This window comes from Cryptomeria japonica, chromosome 5 (assembly GCF_030272615.1).
Source record: "Cryptomeria japonica chromosome 5, Sugi_1.0, whole genome shotgun sequence".
NCBI lineage: Eukaryota > Viridiplantae > Streptophyta > Pinopsida > Cupressales > Cupressaceae > Cryptomeria > Cryptomeria japonica.
The window spans coordinates 928,870,900-928,896,928 of NC_081409.1; the positions used below are offsets into that span (position 1 = coordinate 928,870,900).

At 39.6% G+C, this 26,029-nt stretch overlaps 1 protein-coding gene across 4 annotated transcripts in view; it reads left to right on the forward strand.

The window, feature by feature from the left end:
- Positions 1-26,029, forward strand: part of LOC131037392 (ABC transporter C family member 13) — a 361,462-nt gene that overhangs the window by 257,501 nt on the left and 77,932 nt on the right. For all 4 annotated transcript variants that reach the window (XM_057969521.2, XM_059221854.1, XM_059221855.1 and 1 more), the window contains 6 exons: positions 3,959-4,251; positions 4,455-4,614; positions 4,862-5,037; positions 5,121-5,232; positions 5,367-5,420; positions 21,755-21,877. In XM_057969521.2, the coding sequence (XP_057825504.2) occupies positions 3,959-4,251; positions 4,455-4,614; positions 4,862-5,037; positions 5,121-5,232; positions 5,367-5,420; positions 21,755-21,877 (918 nt within the window). The remainder of the gene's footprint in view (positions 1-3,958; positions 4,252-4,454; positions 4,615-4,861; positions 5,038-5,120; positions 5,233-5,366; positions 5,421-21,754; positions 21,878-26,029) is intronic.

Below are 26,029 nucleotides of genomic sequence, written 5' to 3' on the forward strand. Positions count from 1 at the left end.
TAATTTCATCTTCACTCTTTTTTGGAAAGTGTTGTCATGTTTCCAAGTTTGAAGAAAATATCTTCCAAAGTTTCCAATTTGGTTTATAAGTTGAAGTATTTACTAATCTTCCAATATTCTCTTTTGAAAACTTTTTATTTTGGATTCAGGTTCGAAAATATCCACTAATCCTCAAACATTCCATTTGAAAACTTTCCATTTTGGTCTTAGGCTCGAAATCCTTACCAATCTTCCAATATTCTCCCTTTTTAAAAAAATTTCTATTTTGGTCTTTTAGTTCGAAATCTTGGAGGAGTTTTGTGACATCATGTTGATTTCGTTTGACTTTTCATGTGTAGGTGGACTTTTGGAGGCTTGTCTTCATCTTCTTCGAATTTTGGCGGACTTTCCTTACTTCTCCAAGGTATGGCGGAGTTTTGAGAAGGCCTCTACATGGCCTAGGCGGACTTCTGAAGGTCTTCTTTGATGCTCTTCCCTTTGCATGGCGGAGTTTTAAGACATCTTTTACCACCTTTGAAGGTTTAGGGCGGAGTTTTGATGGCATCTTCAACACTACCCTTTGCACCTTGGGCGGACTTTGGTGCTTGCTCTTCAAGGCAGAGTTTGAAGGTCTTACCTCATGGGCCTCCCAACCTAACTTACACATTGCGCAATTTAGACTAGGCATAGGGCGGACTTTTAAGGACACATCCCCTAGGGCGGACTTTAGGCTATACCCCTATGGCGGACTTCTGAGACCTTACTCCATCAACATTTGAAGACCTTGAGCGGGGTTCTAATGGGTTTCCAACATGGGCGGACTTTTGGGGACTCTCCCTTGGGCGGACCTTGATGATATCTCCATTATTGGCGGACTTCTAGACCTCTCCATCATTTTCCTAGGGTAGGGCGGACTTCTAAGGACACCAAGGGCTACTAAGGCATGGCGGAGTTTTGGTGGGTCTCTCCATGGGCGGAGGTTTGAAGGTCACCAAGGAGGGCGGAGTTTTTGTGTTCCCTCTCCAAGGCATGGCGGAGTTTAGAGACACCTCCTAGGGCAGACTTCAAGCAACATCCCCTAGGGCGGACTTTAAGCAAGGCTCCCACCACTTCGCATGCTTGGGCGAACTTTTGGAGGTCTTCCATATAGCCTAGGCGGAGTTTGATGTTATCTATGGCGGAGTTTGAGACCTTACCCTGTGGGCCTCCCAACCTAACTTACATATGGTGGAGTTTTGAGACCTCTATGGTGGAGTTTAGACAAGGCTCCCACCACTTGAAGACCTTGGGCGGACTTTTGATGGGTCTCCACATGGCTATGGCAGAGTTTGAGGACCATTCCCAAGGCTTCTCCAAGACAATGGCAGAGTTTTGAAGGTGCTCCCACATGGGCAGCCTTTTGATTGCACCCCTTGGGCGGACTTTGGAGTGTTGGCCACCAAGGATGCTAGGGTAGGGCGGAGTTTTACTAGGTTCCCACGTGGCGGACTTTGGTGGCATCTCCCCATGCACCCTACACACACATGGCGGACTTTGGAGGGTCTTCTCTTCATGGCCTCCCGCATCATGACATCATTTGAACCTGCAACCATACTTTAAAAACCTTTGTTAGCCAAACTTCGAAGAATTCCTAGAAAAATTTCAAAATTTCACAGCTTAATCAAATTTAACCGGATTAACTTGAAATTTGAAATCCATGCCTAGGTGGATTATCTGAGGCATCACACCCCCTAAAATGTAGAGATTTGACTTTTTGGGTCAAAACTTGGAATTTTTGGATCCCGGTCGAGGCAGGTCAGTGGCAGCAGTGCAGCAGTGCAACCCTAAGTACCCGTTCTGAAAAAGCAAAAAGAAGACTTTCTAAAAATAGAAAGAAAACTTTCTAAAAATAGCCATACCAGGGATTGGGCCAGAAATGCCAAAAACAAAACTTCCTAAAAAATAGGAAAAAACAAAAAAGCAAACTTTCTAAAAATAGAAAGTTGTCTAAATTCATCTAGATCAATTGCAATCTTTGTCCTTTGGCCTCTCTAAGCGCTTTGAAGGTGTCTTGACTCTAGAATCACTAGGTTTGCAAAAACTAACTTCCAATCTTAAGACCTGAAATGTACGAAACTGAGCAAGGCTTGGTAAAATTGGAGCGAAATGTCATAGGATACTAACAAAAACCCTAGAAGGCATGAAAAAGAGAGGGTCCCCATTTGCAATGGGGCGATGTGTGAAAAAGGTCACAACAACCAGCAAGGTGGTATTTGAAGCGGTTGATGCCTCCATGAAGTACTCTTTCACACTTTATGCAAATAACTTCCCCAGGTTCGGGTCCCTCATATGCATACCTCCAAGCCCTATCTCTAGCACCTTTAGGATGGGTGCCTATATAACCGGATGGGCATGGTTCTAGTGGCCAATCATGACTTGCCATATTTAATGCTTAAGCCTTAGTTAACCTACACATACAAAGTGAAAAAAATAGTTAACATTTTAGTTAAACAATTTAACAAACTATCTAAATTAGTTGAAAAACATTTAGACATCGTTTAAAGTTTAAAAAGAAAAAAAAACTATTAGGGTTTGATTTTGGTTTGAAAACTAGATATTCTTCAAAAAAATAGTGAAAAAATCTATAAAACTTGTCAAAACTAGTGTTAAATCTTGTTCAAATAAGTTAAAAAGATTTTAAACTACTTAGGAATGATTTCTAATTCATCTAAATTCAACAAAAAATAAACAAAATGTTTTTAAAAAGCATAGGAAAAAAATAAAAAAACTAACTTGGGAATCTGATTTTTCTTGAAAATCCCCTTCAAATCCACTTGGAATCACTCAAAAAATAACTCCAAATCACCTTGCAAGTCACTCCTAGTCAACCTTCCCCCTTATCAGCCCAAAACCCAATCAAAAAACACAAAATGAATCACTTTTGTGCCGTTTCGCCTTTTTAGGCACAAGCGGGCGAGTTTTTGACGATTACTCGCCGAGGTTTGGGCAAAAACTCGGCGATTAGTACGGCGAGTAAAGGTCGTTATTACTCGCCGGGCTGAAAAACTCGGCGAGTAGCTTAACTATGATCAATATTATAATGCGATGTTCTCAACCTAAGAAAGCATGTCATTTTCACTTAATCTCATTCTTTGTTTTGGTCCATCATTGGTCTTAAAGCCAGGTCATGTTGAGAAAGCCCAATCAGCAAAGTACAACATTGGTAATATGGATTTTTTTTTAAGGTTGGGAATAGGGAAAGTGAAGTGTGTAAAAAGTTGCATGGAAAATCATGAGTTGTAGAGTTTGTAGGCATCTTCAAGGGAATTAAGGACTGAAAGTCTGTAAGTCACAACTTGAAAGGTCAAGAATCCAAAGAAAATTGCATGAAGGAATACCAGTAGTTGCATCTAGGGTTTTTAGTTGCCAAAATACAGTCACTAGACTGAAAACAACTAAAAATTGCAGCCATTTTTAGAAGGATTTCATGATTGCAAATCATATTTGTTAGGTAGTTGAATGGATTAAAATACATAATATAAGAGTATTCTATGTAAAATATGTCCCTAGTCTCTTAATTAGTATACTCACCTGGAAAACATGATCATATAAACAAAGAATTTCATGTCTAAATGTTTTTGCATTATCCATATGTTTGAGTGTTAGGTAAAATGCTTGAAATGTGCCTCAATACAACCAGAAAATTATTTTTTGCTTTTTTACATCTTTTGATATACTTCATTTGAATTTCAAATTTTGTGTAATTTTATAGTATTACTTTAGTATTGTCAATGTGCCACGACTGCAACTACTTTCAGGTATGAGGTAGCTTTTGCACTTAATTAGCTTCTTATTAGCATTTTATAGCAATAAATTGGCTCTCACGGATATCATTTTCTAGTTCACAACCACATCCATCAGTTCTTAATATAGTGAGATATAATTTTCATCCCATCAAATTCATTACTAGAAAGTTTAGAATACTCGTTTCATTTTGCAGGCTATTCATATGGCGAATATGGTCATAGTCATGGAGAAAGGCACTATAAAGTGGGCTGGCTGTTCCACAGAATTTCATTCGTCATTTATCCCTCAGTCACATCATGAAATAAGCAATGCAACTGTTAGCATTATAAATCCAAATGGCCAGACTTTGCAAAACAATTCAGAAGATGAAATCCAGCCTGTGTGTGAAAGAAATGAAAATATAGACCTTTGTTCTTTGGAAGGCACTACAGAAATTTTTGAGGAGGAAGCAAGGAAAGAAGGAAGAGTTGAATACCATGTGTACCGGTGTGTAACATTTCTGAACTTGCAATCTTTTGTTGTTGAAAACAAAATCCCACTACATTCATTTTAAATGATATTTGACATGATTTCCATTTCTTGTCTTTAGAAATGTTTTATTACCTTGATTGACAAAAATACGTCTTTATTGTAGTCCATAATAAACTTGCCAACTTTCACCCAATTTCCTAATCCAATCTTTGCAACAGGAACTATGCAGAATTTGCCAGCTGGTTGATTGTCATTACTATCTTTATTGCCACATTTCTTATGCAGCTGTCTCGAAACGGAAATGATTTTTGGCTGTCACACTGGGTAGATATCACATTAAAAAATCCACATGATCCACAATCAATTTCCTTTTTACTGGTATTGATGATTATTTATGTTTTATTTATTGGTTTATCCCAAGCATTTGCAATATTCAGACAAATTTTCTTCTGTGTAGATCTTTTGATTTATCATTAAGGATTTTGCTTGAAATAGACTGCCAAAATTTAGATTTATCCATTTTCTAACCTTTCTCAGTACTAAAGGTCACATTAATAATATGTATTTTCTAGTCTAATTTCTTTTAATCTTTTTTTCCTGCTATTGATCAATTTATTGTTCATAGGGTGTGCTCACGGCTATTGCTACCTGCAATTCTTTCTTTACCCTAGCCAGAGCTTTCTCATTTGCTTTTGGAGGTCTACGTGCTGCTATCCATGTACACAACATTCTGTTAAATAAAATAATTTATGCACCAGTATCATTTTTTGATCGCAACCCTAGGGGGCGGATATTGAACAGGTCAGACATCTGCCAATTTTTTTAACGTACTAGCGACTATACCTCTAATTCTTGGTTAATTTATGTGCCAGTGTTTTGTGCAGATTTTCCTCAGATCAGTATACAATTGATGACTCTCTTCCTTTTATTTCTAATATTCTGTTGGCAAATTTCTTCAGCCTTTTGGGCATTATTGTTGTTCTATGTCTAGTGCAGGTATTTTTCTCCATCAGAGAATTTAATGTACATTCAAAATGAATTCCATGATAGTTATCAACCTGTTGATTGTCTTGTCTGGACCGAAACAGAGCTTTAAGTAATGCACTTAATTCTATTTTTGTGTTGAACAGTGGGCATTCCTTCTCCTCTTGTTACCACTTGGGTATATCTACAGCAAATTGCAGGTATGTTCCACAAATCAATTCTCACTCTTTTTTCTCAATTATCTTTCCCTTTTTTTTTCATTTTTTAATCTTTTGTTCTGCATAAGCACACATTTATTGTGCTCTATACGTGCATCAAATTTGTTTGAAAGTCTCTTTTTTTCTGGCTGAATTAGCCCATCTTAAAACTTTATCTCTGCAGCTCAGAAACTGTAATTTTTTGACGATATGTAAACTCAACTTACGTGTCATCCAATATTATATGTAATGTCCCCTAATTTTTATAAAGTGACTTAATTAATTAATTCATTAAGTTTTCTAATTTATTTTTTATTTCAAAAGGATGACTTTAATTAATTAACTTAATTAAAAAATAAATTGAAAATAATAAAACAAGTCACTTTATTAAATAAATTTCTCCAGTTGTGAAAAATATTAAACTAACCTAATCTTCTAGATGTTTCCCGGAGTTCTTTATAAGGAGGCTGGTTGGTTTTAGTAAGGCATGCTTATGGATTTGATCTGATGAATTTGTGTGGTAGTTTATGAGAAGCTAAGGACGGAAACATTCAGTTGATCAACAAGAGTTGTGTTGTGCATTTTGCAACACATCTCCGTCCTTTTTGACAGGGACCCCCATTTTGCTTGCCCTTGGTAGAAAGAGAGGAAACTATCAAAATAGTTCAATCAAGTCAAAGCCTTCCATGACCAATAATGCGTTGAATGTGGGTCACTTGTGCTTCAAGATTCGATTGTCTTCCTTCAAACCGCCTACAATCACCAAAAACCCTGTGTAGGAGGGGATAATCCCGAAATTGGAGAAACTCGACATTTTTGTGAGTTTTCTAAAGTGCAAAGAGAGACATTTCGACTCAGAATGCCGAGGTAACAGAGGGAGGCATTCATAACCAAATCACGCAAATCGTTGAAAAGACCGAAGTTCACCCATTTTACCCTATAAGTCATAAATGGAAAGGAAGCTCCAAATCTCACGAAATCGGCTCCTAAGCCGAAAATCACCATTGTTCGCAAAAACCTCTTTTAGGCCAAAAATAAGGAGCAAATCTAAAGTCGTGCAAATCGGCTTAATAAGGCAAAAAAATAAAAAAGTAAGAATCGCACAAAATGAACCCCCCATTTAGCCGAAAAGGTAAGATTGCGCAATTTCCCTCATTTGGCGGAAATAGGAAGTAAGTTTAAATTGCAATATCATCCAAAATCGCGCATTCATAGTGAAATGGCCAAATTTTGGCAAAGCCCTAAATCACGCAAACACCAAAATCGCAAATTTCATCCAAAATGGCCAAAAATAGCAAAGAAAAGAAAATTGCGCGATTTCATTAAAATCTCAAGTTTGCAAACAAAAACAAAGTTGCAATTGCGAGTTAAAGGAGCAAAAAACAACAAACGAAATTTGCAGAGGGAGAATAGACCCTGGTGTCGCGCATTTTCTTTCAAACCCCCAAAAATCGCAAATCTCTCAAAATTGCACAAAAGGATTAGAATGAGCGAAGTTTAACTTGAATCAAGAAGATCGCCCAAACCATCAAAAGTGCCCTAATTTCACAAAATCGCTCATTCCATGCCAAATACCCGAATTTGCAAGAGCAGATAGGGCGTTTAAAAAACAACAGAGTTCACACAAAGCATGTAGACAGCTCGAAAATGAGGACAAATAGGCGTTAAAATAAAATTCGTCCTCCATTTGTGTTGCGCGAGAAGGGTAGAATCGTCTAGGCCTTCAATAAAACCCGACATCTTCCCCCCACCCCCCAGGCCCCCATTTTGGGCGATGAGAATGTTAAGCTTTGGGTTGTAAGTAAAGTGAAAATCTAAATTTCTCACTTTAATTCCAAGGGTCAAATTTTATGAAAGGAGGTCGCTTAGAATAAACTCACACATTTAAACAAAATGACCGAATTTTATAAGCAAGTAAGAAGACAATTTGTTTTCAAAAGTGACATTTCACATTTTAGGTGAAATGTCTGAAATTCAAGAAGAGGTTTTTTTAACATAGCTAAAAATCGCTTATTTTGGCTCAAGCACCCGAATTTTGCAAAAGAAGGCACTTTGCACTTTAAAGCAAAATCTCGCAAAAAGACCATTTTTGCCCGAAATAGTTGAAGTAAAGGAAAAAGGCATGAAATTAAAATCTTGCAAAAGGCCTCTACGGCCCGAAATTCGCAATGAGCAAACATTTTTATTTAAAATAAATCTTGAATTTCACCTATTTCTCTAGAAGTGATGAAAGGAGGACATTTAAATTTGAAACAAAATATCTCAAATCTGCCAAAAAGTCTGAATTTGCCAAACAAAGCATTATAACTTGAAAAGGTAAATCTCTCAAAACCTCCAGTATACCCGAAATTCTAAGACTCAGGTGATTAAAAGGTTAAATCGCGCGTTTTGATCCAAGGGTGCGAATTTTAGAAGTAAAAAGTGGTGTTAAAATGGAAAGCCAAAATCGCTCAAAACACGTAGAAGGCCCGAATTTCATCTAAGAGAGCGAATCAAGAGCAAGGACCAAACTTCATATTGGAAAAGAGGGGCATTTAAAGATAAAATTTAATATGATTGTTAGATTAATTTATTTAATTTTTCAAAATGATAATTAAAAGTGGAATTCATTGCTTGCAGATATTTTGCCCCGTAGGGTATGTTTTAGAACATCGCAGAATGCGAGCAAAACAGAATAGTACACATATGCATGAAATGTAGAGAACTCAAAACTGTATATTCATTAATGCCAACATTACAATATATCTTTAGAATAACATCAGTATAACATAACAGCATAATCCTATCCCGAGATTGGGGTACACGGATATATATAGACGTGGTGTCGACCGACTGTCGGTGCCAACCGTCAGCAACCGTCATCAACCCACCACCGACCCCTAAACATTTACTAACAAATACTAATTTTCCCGACAACATCATCCCCCTGAAAAAAGAGAGTCGTCTCCGGATGACACACAACAAAATGGGGAAACAACTAGAAAGAAATCAAGGAGCTGGGGGTCTAGAGGGTGTCCTTGATGAAGAAGGAGCCGATGGGACTAATGTAACCAACTGCTCCCGCAACTGGCGAACTTGCTACGTCCTATACTAGAGGTCCCTCTTGAGTAACAGGTACTGCTCCCTCGAAGTCTTCACCAAGAACACCACCTCCATGTCTACCTTATGTTTCTTGTCCAACTCCTCCAAAATTGAAGCAAGGCGAGTCTCTACTACCGCTCACGTAGCCACCTCCTGTGCCAATTCTGCCTTTGCTTGGACCAACTCCTCCAATGCCGTCACTCGAGCCCTTTGTTGTAGGATCTAGAGCAACAAATACTAACAAATACTAATTTTCCCACAACGGCAGAATCGACATCGGGATGAGCTAGAGCGTCAACCTGAAGCGCAAATTCGAGACACGATCGTGAGTGAAGCCAGGAAGCAAGAATGAGGAGCGTGCTGCAAGGCGCAAGGTCGAAGCGATGAAGCACGAGGACGCGCGCCACTGCTGAATCAGAGTTGAAGTCCACCAACCAGACCGAAGACAAAGAGCACACAGAATGCAACAAATGTATGCATTCTCAAAAACTCACAGTCGGATTTAATTCCAGAAAGTCAGTTTGCAAAACTGAATTGTTTAAAGTAAAGAACTGCCTGTGGGCCCTGTTCAAGATATTTTAAAACAAAGGAACACAAGACAGTTATGTCCAACTACCAGATTGATCCGAATTGATGCCAAACAGTTGTAGGTAGTTGGAAATGTGGTTGGGGGGATAACCGAGGATTGAATGGGCATGGGTTAAAGCTGCCAAGTTCTAGAAGGTAGATCGGAACTGTTAGATGCAGTCAATCCTGACCCTTGATTCAAATTGTAAAATCTATAAAAGGCAAAGGCCTTTCTCTTGTTAAGGGTTAGATGGTTTGAGTTTTTGTAGAAAGTTAGATTCTAGTTAGATAGTTAGAAGATTTTTTTAGATAATTAGATTTCTAGGAATTAAAAGTTAGATAGGTTTCAACAGTTTTCAGATTAGGAGTAGCACAAAATGCTGCAAAAATTGTTGTAATAGCAGCGGAAATCAATATATGGACATTGATTTGGTGTTTATCATCTTGGTTTTATTCTGTTTGCATGGTTTCTTTCAGCTAGTTAGAATTAGAGTTCATTAATTTCAATGGAAAAATGTGGAGGGTATTTGATGCATTTTAGGTTCATACCATTGGGGGCCTGTTGATAGTAGGTCACCGTGCATGGTTAGTTTGAACCCAAACTGTGTTTAGTTCAATTGCAGGTGTTCGTCTTAGGCTGCACCAAAATTGGGTGCCTAAATGAGTGTCTCTAGTCTGAAAATCCTTCATCCCTTGGAGATTGCACTGTTCTTGTCTAGTTGTGAGGGTGTCTCTGGCGAAACAAGAATCTGTTTATGGAAATCTGTCTACCTGCTACACTAGTCATTCTTATCGCTGTCCTTAAGTCTCCTAAACCCTTCTCTTTTGATGTTTATTTTCCCAGCTTGAGAATCGAAGCATCATTAGATGCAGACCAGCTTGTCGCAAACGTAAGTCCTGTAATATCCCACTAATTTTTTTTTTGTTTTTTCAGGCCAATAGCAATTCATCCACAACAATTACCCGTTAAGGTTAGAGTAATAAGCAAAACAACTAAAGGGAACCCTTACACCTTTTGTTCACCGAGAGCCCAGACTGGGAGGGTGAGAGCATACGGTGTTCCGGGGATCATCAGCATCAATAAACAAACTGAACATTACAACTGCATGGGCAGCAAGCCATCCCCTTCTGCTTATCCAGCAGGATAGAAAATAAACTTCTTGGCGGTAAACCGACCAAGGGAAAGATTACAAGAAATAGAAGTTCAATCACTCTACCGCGTATTTCAACGGGAGGACATTACATTAACAATCACTCTACCACATATTTCAGCGGGAGGACCAAAACATTGAACTTTATCACTCGACCACTTATTCAGCAGGAGGACATTACATTAAAACATCACTCTACCGCATATTTCAGCGGGAGGACTATTTATCAAAGAAAACTGAATTACAAAACTGAGAAGGCGGCAAGCCAGCCTCTTCCACTTATGTAGTGGGAATTACAAAATAAGCAGATAGAATGGGATGCTCAGTAGTACTGAAACAATCCTTACAATATGGAGATGAGATGAGAAGATTAACTGCACATTTCTACACAATACTGTAATTTTCTGTTACACTGCTCTGCAGGCTGAAGGTACAGTTCCAGCAGCCCATGAAAACATGAAAATACTCATAACTCACTCAATTTTTACCCGAATTGACTCAAATCAAGCCCAATCCCACCATACATCCAATACAATGACAACCAATCACAGCCACACCCCAAACAACCCTCTTTATTTTGCACGCATCCCAATGCAACCCAAAAAACCCACGCCTAGACTAGGAATTTCGATTTTGCATAATTAAATCAATACTCAAACAAATGTGCTAAAAACTTACAAACTTATTTGCCAGTGCTGGGAAGGAAGATAGGAATAATACCCATAACTATCAGACGCTCCAGCAAAGAGATGTGAGCAAAAATGTGTTTCAGCCACAGGCAAAACCAACAAGTCCAGAATCGTTGCAACACCAAGATGTCTATGGCAAAGCTCTGAAAGCGATAGGAGAATACAAGGCACAGCTAGGTACTGTATTTCAAGTACGAAACTGGGTAGCACTAGGGAGACGCACTCCGAAGCCTCAAGTTCTGTCGCCAATCCGGCAGCATAACCTTACAGATTTTCAAGATGGTGCAAATGGGAACCCAAGCCTCATATTTATAACTTCATTCTTCAAATCCAAATGACATCCCTCCAAATTCCACGCTTGCATTTGAATTTCATTCCACTTTCATGTGGACCCAAGAGTAGCGCCCAACTCCCTAAGTCAAAAGTCACGCCCAAGAGAGGGGAGGACCCACGTTGGACACTTAGGCACAAAATGGCGATGTAAAGTGAAATAATATCCCTTTTTAAAAAAACATTTCACATCCCATAAAATAATTGAATTTCGCCCAAACTTAGGATTAAACAAGCATTAATCCCAAATTTAATAAACCAGCAGCCAATAAATAGATTAATTAAAAATTAACCTTAGGAAAGGAAATAATATTTAATTATGTTGCAAATATCTCCCGCACTGATTATTATCACCTCCAAGATGAAACTGAACCCAGACGACCACAAACTGCTACAGAATTCAAACCCCTGACTACTGCCAAAAATAGAAATGTGCCACCCAGCCACTTACTAAAAATTTTTAAATAGTAAGTCAAGAATTAATGCTCAGAAAAATATGATCATCGCGTCCAGAGGCAAAGCAAGGAGTGTTCGGTCGGACAATGGCACCAGAACGGTCATCCCCTGACTTACTAAAAATAGTAAGTCCTCGTTTCATCGATGCTAGACCCTGATTACTCATGCCACCTAGCCTACGGGTCTCAGGAATAGGCTAATGGACCTCTGAAAGAACATCAGTGAGAAGGGGACATTACAAGTCCCCTTGTGCTCCCAGCAAAACACATCAACCACTGAGTTATCCCGCAGTCATGAACTGACAATTGGAACCTTGAGGTCATCCCCGTTGATCAGTTAAAAACAGCATTAGGGATCCCTTATACAAGAGAGGATAGGATACTCAGCGAGAACATTCTATTTTGCGTTGGCCGGATAGAGTTGTAGCAATATGATTTTAGCCATGTCAACAAGTTGGATGAAAATCTGAGTCTTCCTGAGAGTGGATTTTTGACATAGTTCACAGCTGTGCCAAATTTGTGAAGTCTTCCTTCGAAGACAGATATGCAGTAATAAATAAATTTGTAAGGTTTTGTTTCAAAAATAAAAATATTTGTATCTGTCTCTTATTTGGGAAAATTTATATTTGAGGGCTCTATGGTGTTGGCCAAATTATCATTGATTTGTCATGATGTCAAGTATCATTGGGAGCATTAAAGTAATTACATTTTCAAGGAGTAAAATTATGGATAGTTTAGAACAACATAACAAGCAGCAGATGACAGTAATACGAACACAGTAATAACACAGCAATCGGATTACCAAGGCCGATTACAAGTTTGCTGACAAAGACAAGAAACCAGTGCATAAGCTGACTGCATTGTGCAGCGATTACCAAGAGTTTATGATAACAAGAAACTGATGCATATGGTGCAATTTGGTTCATAAATTTGTTTAATTATCTGCAGTCTATAATTTGCATTCGTTTACTAAGACAAAAGGTGTGGTTTATTTAGTTGCCACTAAAACTAATCTTTGTTAAATACAGCGATTAAAGGAGTGATTAGTTAGACAAAACAATGCAGCAGTTTAGATCAGCCAAAAACTAATAAGCAGCGATTCATTAAAGGAAATTAATAACCTCTTCAAGGGGTGCGATTTGTTTGAAGGAAAAGTATTTATGCTTAAACAAAGGGGTGTGATTTGTTTGAAGGAAAAGTTTTAATGCTTAAACAAATGGGTGCGATTTGTAAGAAGTATATTTAGTTTTCTTTAGAAAAGAAAATATTCTATCCAAAGAGGTGAAATTTGTTAAAGAAATGGTTTCATCCAAAAGCTGCAATTATTATGAGACATGTCTTTGTAGAAAGTTATCTTGTATCCTAACGAATGCATCATTTTATGAAGGCACAAGTAAAGGGATCAAATCAAGATTGTTTGAGAGATGGAGTATGTGTTTTGAATGAAAAGACAACCAAGCATATACACCAGATTTGTGAAGAGCTATTAATGAGAAGAGTACAAGGAGTTTATAGCAGATTTACATGAGGAGATTGTGATCATATTCTTGGCATGTTTATGAACAGTTTATAGCGGATTTGAGGAAGGAATTATTGCAGATTGAAGAAGAGAGTTATAGAAAATTTGTGAAGACAATTTGAAAGAGGGGCTGGTGCCTATAGTGAGTTAGTGCTCATTAAGTGAATGAGAGGTTGGTGCCTACAAAAATTATAATAAGTAACTTAATATTGCAAGTAAATTAATACAAGCAATATTTTTGTTGTGGTTTTCTCCTGCAAGGGTTTACACATAAACTCCCTCACCCCCTCTCGGTATAACCTGTTGTCGGGAACAATCATTATGTTATGTTGTTGTATTATGTTATGTTGTCGTCGGTAATTATGGGTTACAGCAATTAGTTAGTCTTCCCGAAGGGCAGTTGGACGCGACGGTTGGTCGCACCCCTTCAAGTATTATATATTGCATACCTTTCCTTCGAAGTAGCATCATGATAGTGGTATCTAGGTGTGATGTTATTAGCACTTGATCTACATGGATTGTTGAATTAATACAGGCATTGGTTCTTTAATATATTCTCATTATGTTCCGTGCATTTACCTTTTGCATTTAATCGTTTACTCGTATGTGGCAAACATCTGGCACCATTGCCTAGACATACTCGGGAAAGGAAGGAGCGGATGGCGTACGGACACGATGGACCTACCCGTTGGTGAGATTAACCCAGAGGCCGACGATGTGCAAGTGGAGCTCTACAACGGAGAAGACATTGCAACGAGGGAATTCTCAATCCTGCTTCAGGTGGCCATCAAGACCTACATCCAAAGAGAGGCTGTAATGTCCCCACTTTAGCAGTTGACCAAGTGTATGTGCGTTAGCCTATCTCTACATGGTCCCGAGGGCTAACGAAGGGTTTAAGGGGATCTTGGAGTGTTTTGGCCTAGTCATTTCCAGTTTGGGCCAAAACGGAGTTGATTTACTTAGTTTCAGGCATACTTACTATTTTTAGTAAGTCAGCAAGACACAACGGAGGCTAGTTTTGGTGATTGGATTCGATACTCCTTGGCGAGAGCTTTCCAACGAGCTATCACTCGCGCTATTCAAAGTCCGATTGCTAATATATTTTAATGCCTGAAGTGTTATTAAAGTAACATTTAAATTAATTGTAAAATATTAAAGTGTTACTTTAATTTTTATTTTATGGGGATGTGTGCAAATCAAAGGGGCACCCAAGGGAGACATAAGTGAATATTTTAATATGTTTTATATTGCACATCTTTTATCCCACATTGCTCAAGTGAGTTGGGTCGACCCTTGGAGAAAGAATAAAAGGAAGCTTTTGTGGCTTCATTCAGCATGTTGAATATGAGAAGAAATTGATGTGTGAGTTGTAGATCCGTTCTTGGCATTAGAGGACGTCTATCCTCTCTTGTGACATTCTAGACATCATTCCCTTGGGGTTTGGCCTTTGGAATCCATTGCTATCAGCTTCATTAACAAGTAGATTGGGTGCATCTCCAGCTACAGGCAGATTTGGTGTTTTGCTCATACCTTCTCCACTTCTTGACCAATGCTTATGCCATTCTGAAGGGATGATTTTATGATGATATTGGACTGATTGAAGACTAATTAATACTGTAGCGCAGCACTATTCACGTTACTGTAGCACAGCACTATTCACGCTACTGTAGTGCGGCACTATTCACAATGTTACCGTAGCAGCAAGATGGGAAGTCATTGCTGGAATATTATGTCAAAAATGCTGGAGTATTTAGTGAGTTAAAAAAATCTGCTATGTATTTGATTTTAATAATTCTGGAAATAATATCATTTCAGCAGTAGTTCAATCTTCATGTTGCACATTATTGTAATTTCCTTCTAGTTCATGTTATATGGTTTCAAATCTATGCAAAGACTAAAAAACAAACAAACATTTCATTTCCGAAGCCATAAGAGGTTTAAACATTAAACGGAGAAATAAGGAGTTGGATGCAAACTGTTTGACTTAATTCCTATCAGCAGTTGGTTTAGTTTTTGGGCATTCTAGGGTGTCCATTACAGAGGCCACGAAGGCTGATGTCCCAACAAGTGCCGTGTGGACCGCACTGGAAGTTAGCCCCGCAGCGAATTGGTTGATGAACCACCTCCCCTGGTTGCTTGCATAGGCATCACTGGCTCAACGAACTCGTCTGGAGGAGATTGCTCGTGAGGAGCGACGCCAATAGGTCCTTCGACAGTACAAAGAAAACAATCGTCCCTGGGAAGCGAACTGTGATGGCAAGAGGTGAAGGGGAAATTGAACCCTGAACCTTCAAGAGGAATAAAGAACATTCTATACTATAATAATGGTGTCGTACTATTGACATAAATTGTATCCTACGGGATGAATTAATAAAGAAGTGTTCTTTTTTTAATGTGGTTACTATTTATGAAGATGTACGGGAATTAATGCCCAACTTATTAAATAAGGATAGAAATAAGAAGGCACAAAGTGAGGAGTGGGAGGCCGCATAGAGGGCCTTGATTCTGGAACAACAAGTAGAACGTAGACGAAGGCTAAGGCAACTTGCCGAAGGGTTGCCCGAAGGGAACCAAGGAGGTGTCACGGGGGGTGCAGAAACCGAAGGAGATTCCTATGCGTCGCCAGAACACCATAGGGTGAAAAGCCACGAAGAGTTTTTTGGAGGAAACTAGGCTACGAAGAAATCTGGTCAAAGAGACCCGGGATCAGTTCATGAACTTATCCCTTACGCCGCGCACGGAGGACCACCGAAGGAAGCGAACAGAGGAGAGGGCCACCGTACGACCGTAGGTGGGGAGGAGGCACAGGCACACGACAGACAGGACCTCTCTTGGGACCCATCACACCAAGCATGCGGGTACAAAACACCGTACCCCCATTCACTCAAACAGGAAACACCACCGGCGCAGGAGGGAGTGGTGCGAGTGCACAATAGACATAGCCACCTCAGGGGACACGACCCCCATCTATGGCCAATAGGCAGAAGCTGCCGAAATTCACTGGCGACGGGAAGGAGGATCTCGTAAGGCACTGCAGAACCTGCGAAATCATATGGGCGGCCAATTGTGTCACGGACTAGGACGAATGGATGACACAATTCCCAGCGACATTACGGGTTGCCATCGACTGGTACTCGGATATTGATAAAACTGCAGTGGCCACATGGGACACGCTGCGGAAAGCCTTCGAGAAGGAGTTCCGCCTACTCCGGGATGATAATGAAATAGTGGTAGAGATATACAGTACGAAACAAGGACAAAAGGAATCAGTTTGTGCCTACGGAAGGCACCTGAAGGAGCTAATTGGGAAAATGGAGAGTCAGCCGGCTAACGGACTCAAGAAGAGGTGGTTCGTAGAAGGCCTAAAACCTAGTTTGAAGAAGAAAATGAAGATAGTCCCTCCTTTGTCATACGATGATGCATTCAATGGGGCTATGGACTTAGACAGTGAATACAAAACGTCCAAGAAAAAGGGAAAGTCCTTCGAGGAAAATGACTCTTCCTCTGATGAGAGTGGTAAGGAGGGGTCAAAAAAGAAAGTGACGGCCCTGTAGAGGGACATGGAGCGTATGATGAGGGAATTTAAAGCAATGAAGGGCTCTACTAGCCGGACTGAAGGAGACGTGTGGTGCACGGACTGCAAGGAGGAAGGACATGTGAAGGGTACATGCTCGAAGAAGGCCTTTTGCGAAATTTGCCAAGTAATGGGACACTCCATCAAGGAGTGCCCATACAATATGAAGGCCCGAAATACGCAAGTGTTGTTCACTGAGCAGGCCACAACAACCGCACCAGCGGGTACGGCCCAGCAAACTAACATAACGGCATCATCTGGGGGTTACCGAGACAATAGACGCGGCGGTGGAAGGAATAACAACAACAATAACAATACTCGTAGCCGTGTCCAGTATGACGCCAAGGGCCGACCAATGATCCAATGTAGGGCTTGCAATCAGTGGGGCCACTTCGCTCAGGATTGCATGAAGGAAGTCACCCCTTAGCACCTCTGCCAATGGTGTGGGCCAGGCGACCATGAGGATGCAAATTGCCCGAAGCCAGGAGTAAACCTTTTGAACATCAAACCTACAAAGGCAAAAGTGCTGGCAATCACAAGGGCATAGGCCAAAAAGGCTGCATACCCAAATCCTTGCACGGAGATCGAGAGAGTGCGGAAAGCAAGGGTCGAGATCACAAAGGAAATGGCGGCACAAGGACAAAACAGCCATGAGGCCACAAGCCCGTCACGGACGAGGGGAGAAGAGAGAATCCTACGGCAAATATTGCAAATAGAGGTACCCGTGAAGATTCAAGACCTCCTTGAAACCATGCTGCAGTTGAAAACGGCTATCTTAAGATTTCAACCTCCATTACAAAGCAAAACAAATATCGACCGGACTGGACTTCAATGAAAATAAAGAATTGTGACCATAAACTTAGCTGATGTTGCTCAGAAAAAAAACCGTGGTATTTAAAAAAACTGCAACCTATATTTGTCTCATTTAAAGCGCATCACTCCCTCCTTCGACCATCAACCATGTGCCATCCATGAAGAGGCCAAATATTAAACGGAAAAACAGATACATGGTAAAGGACGGCAGCAGAGAAATGAATAGAGTCCACAAATTTCACCAAAACAAAAACTCAATGAAACTTAAAAAGATAATCGAACCAAAAGAAAGGTGGGGTCCTTGGAATATTCAAACCACAATTTGGCAGATGATGATGTGGCAAGATTTGTTGACTTGGCAAATATTTTTGATGTAGCAGCTGACATATGCCAAGTAGACGTACAAGTTGCTGAGGCACACACTCAACCAGCTGAAGCTGACACACAGACAGCACAAGTAGACATACAGGCACCTCAAGCTAGTAGGCAACTAGCTCAACCAGACAGGCAACCACTTCAATCAAGAAGGCAAGGAGCTCAAGCAACTCAAATTGACAAGCAGGCAGCTCAATTTAACTTCTCCAAAACTTGACATCAATGACACAAATATCCAACAGGGAGATATAGAAGACTTTATTTACTTATTAATTTCCAGATTTGGATCACTCTAGCAGAGCAGAAATTTAAAACATGGAGGCATATGTTGCAAGTACGTAAATCAGGAAACGCTTCATAACAGAATCTCATAATTATAAGGATATCAATGAAGAAAAGCATTCAAGTTTCAAGGCCTACAAACCTATCTCTTATAGACAGACTTGTACACAATTTGATGCATGGTTATAAGGACAATAAATCAGGAACAGCAATCAGAGTTGTATTAAGATCAATATCATCTTCATTATACATACAAATCAGACTTTATATCAGAAATTCAAGAGAGTTGTAATCATCCGTAGTTATCTAATAGTTGATTTTTCATTTGTTAAATATATTGCAATTTTAGTGAATATATTTCTTTCCCTTGAAGGGACATTACAAAGGATCTTGGAATTTTCCAAGAACATCGGAATGGACTGAAAATGAGACATTACAATATTGAACATGGATCTGAAGCAAACCTTTTCAAATCCTAGGTTATCCAAAAGATGAAACGTTTTTGGTATAAATGACTAGAAAATTGGAAATATTATCTTTTGTTGTTGGAGGGGGCTGGAAACTTTACTGATCGTCCTCTTCAAAATGCTGAAACTTGCCTTTCTTACAGTTTCAAGCTACTGCATACTGCCTTCATGAGGTCTGAAGCATCCTGAAAATCTTTGTTTTACATAACTGGCGTGGTTTTGAACTGTCTGTGACACTAAAGACTAGCTGAACCTCTTCCCAACAGCCTCCTCCACGTGTATATGACAGATGAATGAAATGTGATCATCTCCTTTGGTTGTTGTTGTCATTTGAAGACTGTCATATCATATCTAGATTCCTCTTTTATGATGTTAAGTCCTGTAGCCCTCACTTGATGCAATCAGGTGCCTGTTTCTGCCCTCTATGTTTCTAAAAGCAGTCATTTTTACTTAGGCACGCCCTGGTATCACTCTTGCCATTTGAAAGACACATTTTCATCTCCCAAGTATACTGTTTATGTGCATCTGTCACTCAAAAGTGGCTCAGGTGCTTACTTTTTGTTATTCATGTCACTTGAAAGGTATTCCTAAGACCCAGGCATGGATGAGGATGTTTATGCCACTTGAAAGGAGTTTAGGTGTGTCTTAACAACATGCTTGTCACTTTAACCTCAAGTAGGGGCCCATTATGTTACAAATGCCAGTAATAGTCTATCCTTTACCTTTAAGACACTCAAATCATGCATCTGTGTCACTTTATCTGTACTAGTTACATCATTGCATTCTTTGGATAGTTCTGTGTAAAAATCCTATGTAGATATGTGACTAGCTGCAAAGTTTCTGTTTCAAATATATAATATCTTCCAACGTGTTTTCAGAAAAAGGGAACAGTAAAGGAATTAATTCCAGGACTAATTCACTACTGTGTTCTTGAGCACTGTTAAATTGCCATTCAACTGGTTTTTGAATTTCAATTAACCTTTCAAATTCATTACAATTCTATAAACAACAGAATTGTATTTAACTGGTGTTCTGGTATTAAATAGATTATATTTATTCTGAACGAATGCATTAATTCTTCAAATCAATCCTGGCTTCTGTTCATATTGTAATTTTCACAGTTGATTGCATGACTTAAATACAGTGTTTCAGACACCATTAAACAGAATCGTTGTCGTTCTAAAATATTAATACTTGCAGTATTATTTCGTAAATACCTCAAAAACAAGCCGAATCAGACTTCTGGAGGAATCCACGCATATATCTTAAGCATGTGACAAGCCGGAACAGACTTATTGGCGGGATCCACGAATACAGAGCAAGACCACCGCGATTTCACAACACAGAGCAAGACCACCACAATTTATGAAATAGGACCCGATATCGGGTTTGTAATGGATTGGCGAGCAAATTCCAACTCCGCTCCAAGCAGTCTTTGTTCATTCACGGCAATTGAATATAATATTCCGCCATACCTTAGCCACCCGGTGATGACAGAATAGGTTCGCATTCACAATCCTTAGTGTTCGAACTGTCTTCCGATAGTCAGGCATAATACGAAAAGCTTCAGATTCATTGAATACGCCGATACTCATAACACCACATCTGAAGAATGAAAGTTTATATCAATCGAAACATATCTGTGCTGACACTTCCTCAGTTCGATCCCACCATGAATAATATTGCAATAAAATTCCAATAGGCCAATTTATAATTGACGAAAGGAATACTCTGATTTCCTTATCGTAAACTACAGAGTTGAATAAAACTTTACTTCCAACTATCAAATCAAAATGATATCTTCCCCCCCTGTCTCTGCGGGCAATGACTTATTTAAAGCCAAGCCATTGGGAAGAATTCCCGTAGGAAAACCAATTTCAACCAAATGCCACTAACAAACCGGAATTAATGATTTAAATAATAGTTTACACTAATATTTAAATATTAGCCTTTATTGAAAAATAAAAAGAACTAAACTTTAATTATAATATATTAGTAAAGTAAAGACTAATATAAAATAATGAAAGTTTATTTTTTATTCGAATACCCCAAAAGAAGTATTACTTTTGAGGGGACATTACATTCTGCCACTTAAACTACCTTTAGGTGCCCTTTTATGCTTTTTCTGTCAGTCACATGTCTGTCCAAGACCTATCAGGAACCTTATATGGCAATTTCTGCTACTTAAACTGTCTGCTCTGTCTGCTAGGTGTGCTTATACTTCATCTTTGTTACTGAAAGGTTGAAGTACAAATCTTAGGCACCTGTTTTGATCACCCATGCCACTTAAATCACATTTAGACAGCTAGGAATACATTTGGGTTAGTGTTGTCACTTGAAATGTGTCTTAGGTGCTTCTTTTGGTCTTTCAAGTCACTTAACTTCCGATCTTCCTTATGCAGGCACATTTTTCATTTAATGCTGCCACTAAAAGGCCTGCTGAGCTTCTATTTTATGTGTTTCTGTGTTTTTCATTTAATGTTCTTCCAAGAATTGTGGCTATTTGCAAATTTCTAATTCATTGTTAAATTTTTCTACTAAATATTATTTAAATTTCTGTCAGTAGTTACTGAGCCACTAATTAAACTTCTAGAACATCTGCAAATCTAGCAAGTCATTGGAAAATCTTCATGGTGTCATCTTTAATAAGGTAAACTTGAAAAATAAACTTTGTTTTGCAGACTCACCATTATGAATCCCAGAGATGCCTTACGATTTTCTCCAAAATAATTAGCAACTCACATACCATAAAAACATATTGAGACACCTGTATGTGAACAAATGTTTGGATTTGTTTCTTAACTATATGAATTTTGAATAGAGGGTATTGATAGTTCAATTTGCACATGTTTAACTCCGAAAGTTGCACCATTGTCTATTTTGCTTATGTGAGTAGAAGACACTCTTACTCTCTTTATCAGTATTGTATCATGTGAAAAATGCAAATATGATAATCTGAGTCAAACTAATGGTAAGTGAGATATTTGACTAAGGCCTTAGGATTAACCATCTATACTTTGCATGTTCATTTCAGGCCTATTATAGAGCTACATCGCGTGAGCTGCGAAGATTGGATAGTGTGTCTCGCTCACCAATTTATACATCCTTTACAGAAGCACTTGATGGTGCCTCAACAATTAGAGCCTTTGCAAGACAGGTAATATTCAATTCCTTTTTTTTTTTTGAATTGATAATAGATTACCAAAAGAGTGTGTACAATCATTACATCATAGAGGGCTGAATACTGTGCATTTTTGAGCTGCTGTCACAGTTTGAGAGAACATAGCAGAGTCCATGGAATATCCACCAACGAACATAAACAATATCCACTGGATCACCATGGCAAAATCAGAAGGTAAGCATGAAACTGTACAGACATCATGAGAAGACAAAGCTGCCATATATCCAAACTCTTAAGAACACTATAGACTTGCTATAAATCATAGAGAACATAGCAGCAAGATCTGACACAGCACAGCAGCAAGCATAGCCAAAGTCTGAAGTGACCAACCTAATATAGTTTGGGACAAACGAGAAACTACATCTATGAATACTGACACCTGTAGAAGGATGGCAAGGAATCATGAACAAAACAGACCTGGAGATGTACTGTCACTGCAAAGTCTACAAAAAATGTCTCTATCACTGTAGTCTCTGCATAAACCATCTCAATCATTGGAGATTTCACTCCTAACATCTGCTTTTTTTGTTCTTAACGTATGGCATGACCAAGTATGGCTCCCCTCACTTCACGTACAGCTTCAGGTACGACATGAACAAGTATGGCTTCAGGTACGACATGAACATGTACGGCTCCCCTCACTTCACATATGGCCCGATACACATCATGTACAGTGATATAAATCACTTACAGTCTGAAACCTTATGTATGGGCTTGACTGCCTTGATTGGTTTTCCATGCACGGTTTAGTGTTTCCATACGGTGTCATTGAATTCGAGTATGGCCCCTCCATACCATAGGTCTTGTACTCTACTCCATAAGGCATAACTTCTCCACTGTCAACTCTATGTACGGCATCAACCTATACGTCCACTTCTTTTGTTTGTACGACGGGTGTAAATATGTTCCTATGTTTACATACGGTCTTTCATGTCCATACGGCATGTAAGTTGGTTCCACATACGGCTCTCTTGGTGTCATGTACGACTTGTGTACCCTTGCGTACAGCATACTCTCTCTCCCTTTGTACAGCATACTCTCTCCCCCTCCATATGGCATGCTTCTTTCTTGTTTGTACAACATCCTCTTCTCGTACAGTTTCTTTCTATTCTTGCCTTACAGCCTTCCAATTCGCCGCTCGTACATTTTAATGTTCCCGTACGATGTTGACACTTCTTCCCCGTACGGTCTTGATGATTTCTCACCCATCTCGTCAACCATTCTCCATGTAGCCGCTTTCTCTCTCTAGACAGCTTGTCACGTGCATATGAATTGCAAGTTACCTTACGGACGTCTGTGGCGTACAACTTCAACTCATACGGTTTCCCCTCACATAACATTTTGATGTTGCTCATGTACAATCTTTCCTTCCCTCGTCCATATGACTCACCTCCACTGCTGTATAGCTTCCTCCAACTTGTCTTCACCTTCTCATACAACATGATCCCATACAATTCCCTTGAGCCTGTCCCCATACATAATGTTCAGACTTGGCTTGTGTACAGACTTTGCACTTCCTCAATTTCACCAATCTATAGCATGTTGCAATCGGAGTGAAAGACTTCATAGTCCTTCATTGCCAGTAAAATAATCTATTCAGAGAATGTGTTTCATCTTTAGAACAGTCTTCCAACTCGAGCACCCCTCCATCGTTTGGTTCCATGTCTGTCTTTCCTTCCTCCATCCCAAAATCTCCACCCTTGGACTTTGGGTTGGAGAATTTTAGTTCTTCTCTCACTGCCTAGTTCCTTGGGTCGATGATGTACGTCCTCCCATCACTCTTGATCGAGAGTGCGTTCTACTTCCAATTATGGTTTGCCTTGGCAATAATCAACCATCCCCTCGCGAGGAGTGTGTCATACGATTTCTTCTACAATGAGATGACTACAAAGTCCAAGAAAAATTGTTGTTTCCTAATCATTACTTTTTGTGCCATCAATGCTCCCAACGACTTTATGTCGTGTTGGTCAACACCTACCAAGTGGGAGGTCGGCAACCAAAGCATTGGTCTTCCCAAGCATTTCCAAATATTTTCTGGTAGTACGTTTACTCCCAAGCCTCCATCGATGATGGTGTTTGTCAACTTCTACCCCATTATTTCCATCTCGACGACAACCTTCTTCATACCGATGCTCACCGTCAACAACATTGGATCATTGGCCTTGTTTCCTTCACATGGTGGTTTCCCTATCGGTTCCTCTTGTGGTTTACATCGTCTTTGGCTAACTGTGTCGTCATTGAGTGTGTTGGTAATTGCCACTCTCAGTTGCAACATAGTTTGAAGAAGGTTTATCACCTTGATGGGTATGGTTGTCTGTAGCACCTGCCTAACTATGTTTTTCTTTGACTCTTGTTGTCAGGAAAATTAGTATTTTTTAGTAAATGTTTAGGGGTCGGTGGTTGGTCGACGGTTGGCACCGGTAGCCGGTCGACACCCCGTGTATATATATCCATGTACCCCGATCTCTAGATATGATTATGTTGTGTTATGTTATACTAATGTTATTCTAAAGATAAATTGTAATGTTGGCATTAATGAATATACATTTCTGAGTTCTCTACATTTCGTGCATCTGTGTACTATTATGTTTTGCTCACATTTTGTGATGTTCTAAACATACCCTACGGGGCAAAACATTTGGCGCCATTGCCAATTAGAATGCCGGAGATCAAAATGGCAGCAAGCGGTAGGCACTAATGGGCCGACCATTTGATCAACAGTTGATCATTATTGACAGTGATACACACGAAGAGGAAACCCAAGCCGAAGCACAAGAAAATCAGTTGACGAAGGACTTGGTAGATTTGTGGGATGCATCCGTCACCCAGTATGTGCAGAGGGAGGCTCGGGAGAGAGCCGTTCCTAAAGACATTGTACGTAGTGTTGACGTGTCTAAAGTTGCATCGCTGCAAACTCCATCCGGCCAACGCAGAATAGAATGTACTCGTTGAGTATCCTATCCTCTCTTGAGATAAGGAAATCCCTAATGTTGTTTCTTTGATCAATGGGGACGACCTCGAGGTTTTGATTGTCAGGTCTTGACTGCGGGATAACTCAGTGATCGATGTGTTTTGCTGGGAGCACAAGGGGACTTACGATTTGCAACAAGGTGGTCTGTTGTGATTCTCAGACTACGAAATAAAATCAAAAGGGAAGGGTTCAGGAAGCCTAAGGACAAGGATGATAACAGTTGATGCAGCGGGTAGATAGATTTCGATAAACCAGTTCTTGTTTCGCCAAAGATACCCTCACAACTGGACAAAAACAGTGCAAGCTCCAAGGGATGAAGGATTTTCAGACTAGAGACACTCGTTTTAGGCACCCAATTCTAGCGCAGCCTAAGACGAACACCTGCAGTTGAACTAAGCACAGTTTGGGTTCAGACTAACCATGCATGGTGACCTACAATTAGCAGACCCCCAATGGTATGAACTAGAAATGCATCAGATACCCCTCCACACTTCACCATTAAAATCCCTGCACTCTAAAATTTAACCAGCTGAAAAAAACCATGCAAACAAGATGAAAACAAGACAATAAACACCAAATCAATGTTTATATATTGATTTCAGCTGCCTATTACAACAATTTTTGCAGCATCTCTATGCTACTGCTAAGATCTAACCTATTGTACCTTTTAAAATCTAACTACAAAATTCTAACCAACTGCCTGACTTATCTAACAAAAATCTCTAACCCTTTACAAAAGAAAGGCCTCTACCTTTTATAGCTTTTACAATATTGAATCAAAGGCTAGAATTGACTGCATCTAAGAGCTGCAACACGCCATCCAAAAGCTGACAGCCTTATCCTATGCCCAATCAATTCTCAGTTATCCAACCAACCACAATTCCAACTACCTGCCACTATTTAGCTTTAATTCGGTCAATCCAGTAGTTGGACATAACTGTCCACAAAAATATCTTGCACGGGACCCATAGGCAATTTTACAATAAAATAGTTTCAGTTTAAAATTGAATTTCTGGAGTTAAATCCAGCTATGTACTTTTCCTGAGAATGCATGATTGTTGTACTCGGAGTGTTCTTTGGTCTTTGGTCCCGGTGGTGGACTTCATCTTTGTTCGGTGGCACAGTTCCCAATGCCCGGTTCAGATCTCGCGCTCTTG